The sequence below is a fragment of the Pongo abelii genome, chromosome 7, assembly GCF_028885655.2.
Source record: "Pongo abelii isolate AG06213 chromosome 7, NHGRI_mPonAbe1-v2.0_pri, whole genome shotgun sequence".
Classification (NCBI taxonomy): Eukaryota; Metazoa; Chordata; class Mammalia; order Primates; family Hominidae; genus Pongo; species Pongo abelii.
The window spans coordinates 115,410,247-115,424,662 of record NC_071992.2 but is presented as its reverse complement, the minus strand read 5'-3'; the positions used below and the strand labels follow the sequence as shown (position 1 = coordinate 115,424,662).

At 33.7% G+C, this 14,416-nt stretch overlaps 1 protein-coding gene across 19 annotated transcripts in view; it reads right to left on the bottom strand.

Annotated features, from left to right (window-relative positions):
* VPS13B (vacuolar protein sorting 13 homolog B) overlaps window positions 1-14,416 on the bottom strand; it is a 916,166-nt gene that overhangs the window by 412,361 nt on the left and 489,389 nt on the right. For all 19 annotated transcript variants that reach the window (XR_008509424.2, XM_054519206.2, XM_054519208.2 and 16 more), the window contains one exon: window positions 2,451-2,654. Coding sequence is in view for 18 of the 19 variants with exons in the window: in XM_054519206.2 (XP_054375181.2) it covers window positions 2,451-2,654 (204 nt within the window). In the remaining variant the exon portion in view is untranslated. The remainder of the gene's footprint in view (window positions 1-2,450; window positions 2,655-14,416) is intronic.

The following is a 14,416-nucleotide window of genomic DNA, read 5'->3' as shown; positions in this document are numbered from 1 at the left end:
AGCCAAAAAACACATGAAAAAATGCTCACCATCACTGGCCATCAGAGAAATGCAAATCAAAACCACAATGAGATACCATCTCACACCAGTTAGAATGGCGATCATTAAAAAGTCAGGAAACAACAGGTGCTGGAGAGGATGTGGAGAAATAGGAACACTTTTACACTGTTGGTGGGACTGTAAACTAGTTCAACCATTGTGGAAGTCAGTGTGGTGATTCCTCAGGGATCTAGAACTAGAAATACCATCTGACCCAGCCATCCCATTACTGGGTATATACCCAAAGGACTGTAAATCATGCTGCTATAAAGACACATGCACACGTTTGTTTATTGCGGCACTATTCACAATAGCAAAGACTTGGAACCAACCCAAATGTCCAACAATGATAGACTGGATTAAGAAAATGTGGCACATATACACCATGGAATACTATGCAGCCATAAAAAATGATGAGTTCATGTCCTTTGTAGGGACATGGATGAAATTGGAAATCATCATTCTCAGTAAACTATCGCAAGAACAAAAAACCAAACACTGCATATTCTCACTCACAGGTGGGAATTGAACAATGAGAACACATGGACACAAGAAGGGGAACATCACACTCTGGAGACTGTTGTGGGGTAGAGGGAGGGGGGAGGGAAAGCATGAGGAGATATACCTAATGCTAAATGACGAGTTAATGGGTGCAGCACACCAGCATGGCACATGTATATACATTTGTAACTAACCTGCACATTGTGCACATGTACCCTAAAACTTAAAGTATAATAATAATAAAAAATAAAAATAAAAAAATAAAGTTAAATAGCTTTTTTACTGCAGGAATTCTAAAAGATTTTGTATGCTAATAATATTGGAACTCTTCAAGAAAGAATTCACTGCTTTTACTCTAGAAAGGATACGTCCCATTAACTTGATACAGGCTCATTTCTAGACTTCCTATCGCTTCCTCATTTGGGAAGAAAAAATAAAAAAGAGAAAGAAAAATATTTTCACCTAGGTTACTGTGATTCTTAAGATTTGGAATGGGCAAGATAGAAAAGTTGCTTGTACAGGGGGTTAAATAGATGTACTCTAAAGTGTTAAATGCCTTATAGCAGCTGAAATTTGCCCTTTTAACTGAGTTTGTTTGCTTTTACTGATTTGTAAGAGGAAAGACATTAACATCCCGTTTACTTGATTCTTATCCCATTCTGTATTTTGCCAATAGCTTTATTTCCAGAGGAAATGGTGTCTTTATGCAGAAACAAAAAAACATTAACTTCTACCTCCATCTACTATAGAACAGTAGTTCTCGCTGGGGAAAGTTCTGTCCTCTAAGCAATGTTTTGAAAATGAATGGGGGTATATTTTGTTGACTCAATGTTTGTGTATCATTATTGGGATTTAAACGTTAGGAGTTAGGGGTTCAAGAGATCCTGTGTAAAATAGGGCAGTCCGGAAAAATGAAGACTGTCTCATATATAGTCACATAGATAAAAATCCTGTTTACAAAATGTTTTAAATCTAAACACTTTTTTCTTCATTTTTGCATGATTTCAATATACACTAGAAGTTCCAAAATTCAACTACTATAATGAAAGACTGAACTATGTTGTGTTTGAAACTTTACCAATAATTTGTCAGTAGTTTAGAAAATCATGTCAGCGACAGCAATACCACTTGTGGTATTCAGTATAGACTTGCACAAGTCTATTTGCAGCCGTCATAGTCAGAGTAATTGCATGTGACTATTCCGTTATGTCTTCTAATGCAGTCATGCCCAGGCATTTATATATGGAAGTACATAATACTGTATCTTCAATTACTTTCCTTTTATTTAAGACATTATATATTTTTGAAATTATATGTATATGTAAGTTACATTATTTTTCATTTTCATTTCTGGTTATATTTTTATTTTCATTTCAGGATAGTAAAGGAGGCATTATAAACTATTTCTTATACAAAAGAGGTACTGGCATGCTAGGTTAGGATGTTAAAAATAAAAAGAAAAGCTTTTATAATTGGGAGGAAGAGGAGAGGGCATTGGGTCTGATAGGGTTGAAAACCACTAATCTAAACCAGGTGACTAGATAATAATAGTCACCTGGTTCAAAAAAGGTGTAGAGGAACAGAGGTAGGGAAAGGGGAAGCATGAGTCTCTTTTTCACTCAGTTTCTACATTTCCATACTTCTGAGGAAACATACCTTTACTGTGTCTCAGTTCTCACCATTTCACAGAGCCTGCACTATCCTGAACTACCCCATAAGCTGCTAAAAGTGATTAAAAACAGAAATTCTTGTAGCTAAAAGGAAGAGTCACTGCTGCCACAGCTCCTCTTGAACCTTCAGAATCTATCAGTTTTCACAGTAGTGAGGTTATCTTCATTTTAAACCATGAACTGGAAATCTGTGTTATATATTAACCTTCATTTTGTAACAGGATTTTCAAAAACACTTACCTCAGTAGTAGTCCCAATGTCAGCAGATGGGCTGCATGTGCTGGTATCTGGAGGAGCTGTGCCTATACTGCTTCTAACTGGAGAAGTAGGAACAGGCCCTGCCATGGTCTCTGGAGAGGTTGAAGATAGGTTGAGATTGCCTCTCTTCTGAATCTTATTCCAGACCTTATTCATGGTATCAGTTAGTTCATAGAAGAGCTGGACCTGAGAGCATAAGAAAAAAGAAGAGAAAACAAGTCTTTCAACTTCCAGTTTCAATCCACTAAAATAATAATATGAGAAAATTAACCAGTCCAGAGAAATAAAATTTATAAAACAAAACTCTACCAATGCATCACTGATCACTTTAACTTACACTTGAAATTTGCTTCATACTCACACTGTGATATTTAATAATCAACCTAGCATTCCTGTGGATTAAAACCACAGTAATGTAAGCACAGCTTGTTAGCAAGCAGTAGATTGATTTCAATATGTGAACAATAGAACACATACAAATGCCTCTCAACCAGAGGACAGAATCAAAATTAAAAAACAAAGGCGTTCTAGTAAATGTAATTATTTAGCATAATATGAAATAACTACCATCTTAATTTCCACATCTAATTTTCTCTGTGATTCCCAGGAATAAATCTGAAACTGGATTTCTTTTTATTTTATTTTATTTTATTTTTTTATTATACTTTAAGTTTTAGGGTACATGTGCACAATGTGCAGGTTAGTTACATACGTATACATGTGCCATGCTGGTGTGCTGCACCCATTAACTCATCATTTAGCATTAGGTATATCTCCTAATGTTATCCCTCCCCCCTCCCCTTCCTGTGTCCATGTGTTCTTATTGTTCAATTCCCATCTATGAGTGAGAACATGCGGTGTTTGGTTTTTTGTCCTCACTTTTACACTGTTGGTGGGACTGTAAACTAGTTCAACCATTGTGGAAGTCAGTGTGGCGATTCCTCAGGCATCTAGAACTAGAAATACCATTTGACCCAGCCATCCCATTACTGGGTATATACCCAAAGGACTATAAATCATGCTGCTATAAAGGCACATGAAACTGGATTTCTTGTCCCACAAAACAAATTGAAAAAGAATGATATAACATCGAACAGTAAAAGGCAAATGTTACATACGAGACTTTTTTTTATAGATAAAGAACATATCCAACCTACTATTCCCAAAGGAGATGTCATTCCAATATTCGGAGAAAAAACTGTTTAACTTGCACATTGTTTGACTGAGTCCTAAGATATTTACACAAGATTTCATAAATAAGCATTAATCATGAAATTTGTATGACAACGTAGTGCCATATACTGTATAAAACAAGCCCAGGAAGAAAAAATGCAAACACAATATATAAGCAAATCCACAGCTGGACACCATATTCTGCTTGCCATTTAAAAAAAGTGAAATTCTCATATTTATAAAAAGTTTCAGCCCCAGGACACATCCAGATGATGAAGCTGGCTTCTTATGTGGGCAGAACAGATGCATAAAAACACTATTGTCAATCCTCATTTGATATAAAACAGTACTTGGGTGTACAATTTTCTCCTGTTTTTTGTGTAATGAAGTTTCAAATCTCAGGTTATAGCTATTTTTGTTTAAAAGTAATCTAGCTGCTAAAAATCTTATTAAAAAGGTCTTAGAAAAATATTTGTTCAAATTCTTTTGTCCTTCACAATTATGAATGTTTCTCTCTACAGAGAAACAACTTGGTGGCAAACCAGTTTTTAAAAAGGTTATTTTGCTTTTTCTTAAATAATTAGAACTGATAAATAAAGACAGCACAAACAACAATAACAAAAAGCCAAAACAGGTTCTTAGTATTTCTAAGGGTATTTATTTAAGAGAAATGATGCTGCTTTTATTGTCACTACTTCTGATTCCTTTAAGTGTTAGAAAATACTGTATCTGAATGGCAACGAGTACATTGTGTGTTTAAAGTGCCTTGCAAACCATGACACACACTTTAAGTGTATTTTTATTTTCAAAGAAGAAAGTTGCTAACAGAACTCAGACTTTCCAAATTCAGAGGTTTAAAGAAATAAGGCAAAAACATGTAGGATAAATGTTCAACTTTTATCCTTCAAGTTGTGCTAAAACACTATGCCAAGTAAAGCCACAATGAACTACCACTTCCCATGTTTAGAATGTCTAAAATTAAAAAGCCTAACTATATCAAGTATTAGTAAGGATGTAGAGTAACTAACGCTCTCATTTTCTGCTGGTAGGAATGTAAAATTTAGAATATGATTTGACAGTTTTTAAAAAGAGCATATACCTACCATATATGATCCAGCTATTCCACTCCTAAGTAGTTTCCTAAGAAAAATGAAGACTATGTCCATACAAAGATGTGTACACAAATGTTCATGGCAGCATTATTTGTAATAGGCAAAAACTGGAAAAAATCCCAAATATACATTGACAGGTAGTGAACAAATTGAAGTACATTCACATGACAGGATGCTGTTTAGCCATAAAAATAAATAAACTATTGATGCATGCAACAACGTGAATTAATCTGAAAATAATTATGCAGAATGAAAGAAGCTAGGCTAAGAAAAACAAATAAAAATTAGTCTATAATGACAGAAACAATGGTACCTGTGATGGGGAGGAATGGGAGGGAGGACTGCATAAGAACATAAAGAAACTTGAAGATGTTAGATTGTGGGCATCGTTTCATGTGTGTATGTACGCCAAATCTTAACAAATTAGCTAATTTAAACATGCAGTTTATTGTATGTTAAGTATACCTCAATAAAACATTTTTTAAAAATCCCTAAAAAATAAATACCATGTGAGGTGGCTTTACATGAGTTCTGTATGAAGGTGTCTGAATATCAACAATGTCTTGTGTATTGAATGCTTACTGAATATAAATATGTAACATTATTTTTAAAAAATTTATTCACACACTTTTTTCATTTAATCTATAGCTGTTCAGAAAAAAGATTCAATTTCACTGGAGAGGCTGAGAAAAGCCTCAAGGTATATTCCTGAAGGAGAGACAGGATTTAGATGAACACAAAGTCATTCTACTCAGAAATACAGAATGAACAAAAGCCAAGTGCAGGGGATGATCAAGACAAGAAACAGGGCTGATGAAGAGTACCTAGGTGGCTAGAGAGGAAGGGCCCATTTTGCAGAGTATCAGGAGATAGTGTCAGAATAGAATCACTAAAGGTAGAGAGGAAGAAGAAAAAACATGGACATACAATGTCAACGGAAATCAAGGAGAAACGGAATTTCACCAATCAATTTAGTGATGTGGGTTGAACAATGCAGAGAGCTCTAAGTTAATACAATCTTAGAAAAACTATTTCATTTGGCATGTAGGTTGTTACTAATCATTAAAACTCAGTTTCAGAAAGTTGTTTTTTTTTTTACACAAAAACAACTTTTCACATAAAAGATTACACTTGTCCAGTTTAATTTCATTTAAAAGTTAAAACAAAAATCAAGAGCTTGGGCCAGGTGTGGTGGCTCATGCCTGTAATCCCAGCATTTTGGGGGGCCAAGGTGGGCGAATCACCTGAGGTCAGGAGTTCAAGACCAGCCTGGCCAACACGGTGAAACCCCATCTGTACTAAAAATACAAAAAATTAGCCGGGTGTGGTGGTGGGTGCCTGTAATCCCAGCTACTTGGGAGGCTGAGGCAGGAGAATTGCTTGAACCCAGGAGGCGGAGGCTGCAGTGAGCCGAGACCACACCATTGCACACCTGCCTCGGCAACAACAAAAAAAACTGTCTCAAAAAAAAAAAAAAAAAAATCAAGAGCTCAGAGAAATAAAAAATGGGTGAGTGGTGCAAGGATACAAATCCAGTTTTGTCTGAACTCAAAGCCTGTGTTCTTATACAGCAATGCCAAATTCCATTCCCTTGGTAAAAACTGATCAACATAACAGCAATAAAAACGATAAATAAATGAATAGAAAACTGGCATAAATCTGTTCTTTCTCAGTTCCACATACATAAACCCCAAAATGCTAAGACAGTGTTATGTTCCTGTGAATGCCTATAAGAAAACAATGTATCAGTTTGCTGGCCAAAGGTAAACAGAAGTTTTATCACATAAAAAAAAAAAAAAAAAAAGATTCTATGGGCTTTTTTTTTTTTTTTTCTTAAATAAAGACAGCATGTTGTTATGTTGCTCAAGTGGTCTCAAACTCCTGAGCTCAAGTGATCCTCCCACCTTAGCCTACCAAGTCACTGGGATTACAGGACAGGCTCATTTAACTTTGGAATACACATAGTATTTAGGGTCTGAGATACTGGTGTCTAAAGACATTAAAGGAAACAGGGTAACTTTGGTCACATAGTTAACATGAAGGGAACGGATAACAGAAATCTCTTCCAGTCACGAAAGCACCAAATATTCAACCAAGATAAATATACACAGTGTCTAAGAACACTGAATGGCAATGAAAGTTCCAGGACTAACATAGACAGACAGTAATGTCTGATACAGTAATAAATTTGCTCTCAGCCTACCTTATATACATAGCCTTCTCTATTTTTAAAGTACATTAACTACATGAGGGTTCTGTATCTAGGCAACAATGAAATAAATTCAATAGTGTACAAGGGTCACAATTCTGATGTCATCCTAATGGATAAGCCAAAGAAAGGTATTTAAGTAGGAATTATTTCCATAAAATGTAATCAAGAAACGTACACACTGGCTACAGTCAAAAGCTCACAAACCTTCTGACAGTATACCTCAGTATGCAATCTTAATGGGTCTATACAATATTCTGAGAATAGGCTCACAGCTTTTAGCCAATGGTATAAAAAGGACAAGAAGTATTGATTTGCACCTCTTCCTTACAACAAATATATTTTAAAAACAAAAAGCAAACAACAAAAACAGATGGATAAATGAGAAAGCACGAGAAAGAAATTTTGAGACATTAATTTTAAAAGAAAAAACAGTAAAAGACATTTTAGGATTCTATGGTCATGTGTATATCTGCGTGCATTTTAGGGGTCCATGATACTCCTTTTAAGACAGGATACCCAGAAATAAAAAGGAATATATAGGTATCTTTGACTATGAAAGATTAAACATTTCTGGCAAAAGATGTCAAAAAGTTTAAAAGCCAATTAACTGCATTACAGTTATGGGCTTTGTATTTAAAGAGTCTAAAGAAAGCTTTTACAAATTGCTAAGAAAAATGAATTTAATAGAAGACTGGCTAAACGATATGAGTTAACAAATCACAAAACAGCAAATTCACTGGACAATAAACATGTGAAAAAAAGCTTAATCTTATTAGTAATTAGAAAAATACAAATTAATGTGAACTGCCAATTTACGAATGAGCAAACTCAATGGCCAATAAACATTTGAAGAGATGCTCAGCCATCTGGTGGCATTTCCTTTCAGCACGAAAAATGTTCCTTAGTACTTCCTGTATGCAGTTCCTACTGGTGATAGAGTCTTTTCTCTGAAAAGTTTTTCTTTAGTTTTCACTTATAAAAGTTATTTTTGCTTAATTAAGAACTTCTAAATTGGTTGAGACGTTTTATTTTTTATTTTCCTAATTTAAAGATGTTCTTCTGGCCTTCGTGGTTTCTTACGAGAAGTAAGCTGTTAATCAAATATTGGTTCCCCTGAATGTAAGGTATCATACATGTATTTTCTTGTGATATATTCAATATTTGTTCTTTACTTGTGGCTTTCAATAGTTGGATTATGAGGTATGTAGATATGGCGTTCTTTGTGTGTTTGTTTTATTCATCTTCATGTCTGCCTTACATGTAGTGCTCAATAAGAATTTGCTTACTGCATATGGCAAAAAAAAAAAAAAAAAAAAATCAAGCCATCCTTTGGAATTTTGAAAGCATCCAAAGAGAGTCTGGAAGCATAAGCTAAAGCAATCACTCACAACAAAGAGGTTTATTTAGAGTCTCATGTTTTGTCATTAAAATTTAGGTTAATCTGTCACTTGAAGACATCAAAGAGTATTACTCCCTCACCAAATATTTTAGTTTATATAGATTCTTCAGTGCTGTTATTTTGTGGTATCACATCTCTTCAGGAACGTTGTTACATTTCGCCAGGGATGTTCATACCAATTTGCAAAGATGGTCTCACATTTTAATCAGAGTCAGTCTACACTAACAAAATGATATTCATATAACATTTCAGTGTTTACAAAATATTTTCATAAATATTTCAGACTTCCCAACAACCTTGTGATCAATGTTGGTTACACCAGGTGGTGACAGTTTAACACAATTTTGTTTATGAGGATTTATTGAGTAACTCCAAGGATTTTATGAGATTTATAAAGTAGAATTACATAAAGAGATAAGAGTTACTACATTTTGAGTAAAAATGAACTCTCAGTACATAAGGTTCATTCAGCCTTGGAGTAATTCTAGAAAAAGAGGTTCTTGGTATCAGGAGAACAGGAGAAAGGAGGCACTGGGAGCCAGGTGGCCCTGGAAGCCAGATAACTGAAGAAAGGACAAGAGGGAAGGAGCAGACATAGGAAGGAAATACAAGGCCAAACACAAGCCCCATCTAGCTGATGACTTTGCTTAGAGCTGGTTTACATTTAAACAACAACAAAATCTGAGCTTAGCTCCAAACAATGTGGATAGCTAGAGAATATACCCAGTACTCTAGTTTTGAGCCAAAGTATTACATTTAGTAACACCATAAAAATCACAAAACTATTAAGTATCCAAAGTAAAGAAAATTTTAAAAATATGAATAATAGTGGAGTCTAAGAATATTTTTTGTGTTAGCTAGGATAGCTATGGATAACTAGAACATGTGGAGTAGGACTATCCTCTCACAGCTACAATTATCTTTCCTAAATTATAAGGACTTTGGTAGATAACTCCAAGTAGCAGGGGGCTGTCTTTTATATGTAGCTTTAGAGAGAGACTGAGCTACCACTAACTATAAACTATGACTAGAAAAACAACACTTCTGTATCTTCCAATAATATCTTCATATCCCTTTGTAATACGTCCTCTTCCTATCACCCCCTCTTTATTCTCTCTTCCTGTCCTACTTCCAGGCAACAAGTAACCTACTTTCTATCACTATATATTAATAGTAATCTGCATATTTTAACATTTTATGTAAATGGAATTATAGGGTAAGTACTCTTTTTCCACTTGGCTTCTTTCAGTCAGCATAATGATTTCAAGATTCATCAATGATTTTACATTTTATCAATAATTCAGCCCTTTAATGGCTGGCTAGTATTACCTTGGTATGAGTAGGCCATAATTTTTTTACTAATTCACCTGATGATAAACATGTGAGTTGTGTCCAGTTTGGGGCTATACAAATAAAGCTGCTATATACATCTCTGTAAAAGACCTTTTGTGGATATGTATTTTGTTTCTCAGAGGAAATACATAGGGAGAAATCGCTGGGTTGTATGATAAGTGTGTACCGAACTTTTTCAGAAATTGCCAAGGGGTTTCCAATGTTGTTACATCATTTTTACATTCTCACAAGCGGTGTATGATGAGTTCCAGTTGGTCCACATATTGAGTCTATCATTTATTTTAGCCAATCTAATAGTTGTGTATTTCTATTTCTTCATGACGTTTTTCCCCTGATAATGACATTGGGCATATTTTCATATGCTTATTGACTATTCAAATAAGTATTTTGTGAAGTATCTGTTCAAGTCTGTTCCCCATTATTTGTCTTTATGTTTATCATTTATTGTTCATCTTCATGTTATTGAGTAGAAAGAACTTTTAGGCCGGGTGCAGTGGCTCACGCCTGTAATCCCAGCACTTTGGGAGGCCGAGGCAGGTGGATTGCTTGAAATTGGGAGTTTGAGACCAGCCTGGTCACCAGGTGAAACTCTGTCTCTACAAAAATACAAAAATTAGCCAGGTGTGGTGGCACACACCTGTGATCCCAGTTACTCAGGAGGCTAAGGCAGGAGAATCGCTTGAACCTGGGAGGAGGAGGTTGCAGTGAGCCGAGATCACATCACCGCACTCCACCCTGGGTAACAGAGGGAGACTCAGTCTCCACAAAAAAAAAAAAAAAAAAAAAGAATATTTTGGATAACAGTCCATTGTTTGAAGAATGTCTTGTAAATACCTTCTCCAAATGTCGGGCTTTCTGCTATCTCAATATGTCATTCAAAAAGTATTGTTTTTAAACTTGATTATGCCGAATATCAAGATCAATAAGCCATCAACAATTTCAGTCTTCCAAACTATGAGGAGATATATCTCTTTACTTCTTTTAGGTGTTAAGTTTTCTCAGCAACGCTTTATGGTTTTCAGGATAGAGGTCTTAGATATCTTTTGTTGGATTTATTCATTTATGTTTCTTGGATGTTAGTAAAGAGTGAAATTGATTTCATTCCATTTTCCAGTTGTTTGCTGCCAGTACATAAAAATACAATTGGTTTTAATACATTAACTTTGCCTCATAGAAGCTTGGTGAGTTTTGTTAGTTTTAGTAATAGTTTATTAGACTCCTTTGGGGTTTTCTACAAAATATGTTATATGCAAACAGTTTTACTTCTTCATTTCTTATCTTTATATCTTTTATTAATTTTTCATGGTTTATTGTAATGGTTAGGAACTCTAGTATAATACAGAATAGAATTGAAAGCAGAAATCCTGGACTTTTTCCTGATCTTAGTGGGAAACAATTCAATATTTTACCATTACATATGATATTTACCATTGTTTTCCCTTATATGATCTCTATCAGTTTGAGAATGTTACCTCCTACTTGTAATTTGCTGAGACTTTTCATCATGAATGCATGTTGAATTCTGTCAAATGTCTCACCTGAATTTATTGAGATGATCATATGATTTTTCTCCTTTGTTTTGCTATTATGGTAAATTATATTGAATGATTTTTGAATGTTAAACCAAACTTGCATTTTTAAGATAATTCCTAGTTGGCCACTATGTATAATATATATATTATGCTTTTTAGATATTGTTATCTTTGATTTGTTAACATTTGGTTAAGAATTTTTATATCATTTTCATGAGGGATATTAATACCTAGTTTCCTTCTTTTGTAAAGTCTTTTTGAAGTTTTGTTATTAGAGTTATGCTAGCTTCATAAAACCAGTTGGGCAGGGATGCTTCAGCCTTCATTTCTGGGAAAACATTTGTGAAAAATTTATGTTATTTTTTCCAGAATATTTGATAGAATTCATCCATCTAGATTGGAAGTTTTCTCCATGGGAAAGTTTTTGACATCACATTCAATTTTGTTAAAAGATATAGAGCTATTTGGATTTGCTCTATTCTTCTTGTGTCAACTTTGACGGAATTCTTTTCCAATGAAAATTTCCATTTCATCTAAGTTGTTGCATTTGTTGGCATAAAGTTGTTCATTATTCTCTTATTATGCTTTTAATGTTATCAACTCCCCTTTATTCATGATATTAGTAGTTTGCATTTTTTTTCTCCCTCTCTATTATTTCAGTCTAGCTAAGGAACTGTCAATTTTGTTGATCTTTTAAAAGAACCAGTTCATTAATTTTCTATCTCTTGCTCACTTTTTTGTTAACTGTTCCGTTCATCTCTGCTCATATCTTTATTATTTTCTTCTTTTTACTTACTTTGGGTTTCTCTTGTTCTTTTCTTAGCTTTCTAAAGTTGAACCTTAAATGGCTGATTTAAGATCTTTCTTCCTTTCTAATATGTCTTTAAAGTTATATTTCCCTCTAAACACTGCCTTAGCTTATCCAGTTTTTTTTTAGTGTCATTCAATATTTTCTAATTTCCCAAATAATTATGTCGTTGTTCCATAAATTATTTAGAAGCATGCTGTTTAATGTCCACATATTTAAAGTTTTTCTAGCTATTTATTATTAATTTCTAATTTGACTGTGGTCAAATAATACTTTCATGTGATTTTTGATCCTCTTAAAAATGAGACCATGTATATCTGTAAAAAAGCGCATTCTACGGTTGTTGGATATACTGTTCTATAAATGTCAATTAGATCAAGGTGAGTGCACAGTATTTTCATATCTTCTATATCTTCAATTATTTATTTTTAATCCAGTTGTTTTATCCATTGCTGAAAGAGGTGTTATAAAAATTTCTTACTATGATTCTAGAATTCTCTACATTTTTCCCTTAATTCTGTTAATTTTTGTTTCATGTCACTCTATCTATGGTAACACACTTTTTATTTGTTCTAAGATTAAAATAAGTAAGTCCAGCCTTCTTATGTTGACTGTTTGTATGGTGTATCTTTTACTATGCATCTATTTATAATCTGTTTCTTTATATTTAAGTAAAATACAATCTTAGGTATTATACGGTAGCATCTTGCTTTACTTCCCACTATAGATCTTTGCCTTTTACTTGGAGTGTTTGACCAATAATTTGTGAACTTTCTCTGTAAAGGGCCAGAGAGTAAATATTCTAGGCTTTGTGGGCCATACTGTTCTGTTATTCAATTCTGCAGGTGTAGCATGGCAGAAACCATAGACAATATGTAAAAAATGAGTGTGGTCAAATTTGGCCTATGGGCATTAGTTTGCGGATTCCTAATTGAGACTATAAATATTTCATGTAATTATAAATATAGCTGGCTTAGCTCCAGCACTTTATTTTTTGTACTGTTTTACCCTCCATTTTTTGTTCCTTTGTTATTTTTTTCCCATCTTCTTTTGGCTTCTTTGAATATTTTTTAGTATTTAATTTTAATTTCTCTATTGGCTTTTTGGCTTTATCCTTTTGTATTTTTGCATTTTCTTATTAGTTGTCCTAAGAGAGTAAAACATATGCACCAAAACTTTCAGCCTACTTAAGAGTTTTTATTGTACCACTTCATATGATATGTAGAAACTTGGCAACCATAGATTCTTTTACTCCATCTTCCGCTAGCCTTAATGTTATAGTTGTCTTGTATGCTACATCTACATACACTGAAAAAACCAGCAGACAATGTTATGCTTTTTGATTTTAAGAGTCACACATATTTTTAAGTAGTTTTTTAAAAAATATATTTACCCAGCCATTTACCCTTTCTGTTGGTTTTCCTTCATTCCTAAAGATCCAATTTTTCATCCAGTATCATTTTCATCCAGTATCATTTTCATCCAGTATCATTTTCATCCAGTATCATTTTCATTCCTTCATTTCCCTGAAGAATTTCCTTTGGGATTTCTTGTAGAATAGAGCAGCTGGTGACAAACTTTCTTAGCTTTTCTTCATCTAAAAATGGGTTTATTTCTCTTTCATTTCTGTGGGGTATCTTCACTAGGTTAACAGTTCTTTTATGTTAGCACTTCCAAAATATTGTTCCAATGTCTTCTGTCTCTTGTGGTTTCTAATGAGAAATCTACTCTAATTCAAATCATTATTTGCTTATATGGAATGTGTCTTTTCCTATATCTGCTGTCAAAATTTTAAAAAATTTATCTTTCGTTTTCAATATTTTAATCACGATGTGTCCAAATATTTGTTACTTTGGGTTTATCCTGTTTGGGATTAGGTGAACTTCTCGGATGCATAAAAGACTATCTCTTTCCCCAAATTTGCAAAGTTTTCTGTAATTATTTCCTCTTTTTTTTTTCTATCCCAATCCTTTTATCCTCTCCTTCTGAAACTCCAAGTAGTACACAATATTAGACTTTTCTGTTCTACAATCATTGAAACTCTGTTCACTTTTTTAAAAAACTTTTTTCCTTTCTTTTTCAAATTCAGTAATTTCTACTGATCTATGTTCAAGTTTAGTAACTCTTTCTTCTATCATCTCCAAGCTACCTTTAAGCCCATATAACATGGTTTTCTTCCTTCAGGTACTGTATTTTTTCGTTCTAAAATTCCATTTGATTCTTTTTATACTTTTTATTCCTCAATTGAGATTTATTACCTTTTCATTCAGTATGCTTTCCTTTACACTTCATAAAAATTTCTAAAAGCTGCCTTAAAGTCATTTTGCAATTCAATTATTTTAAAACAAGTTGAGAACAT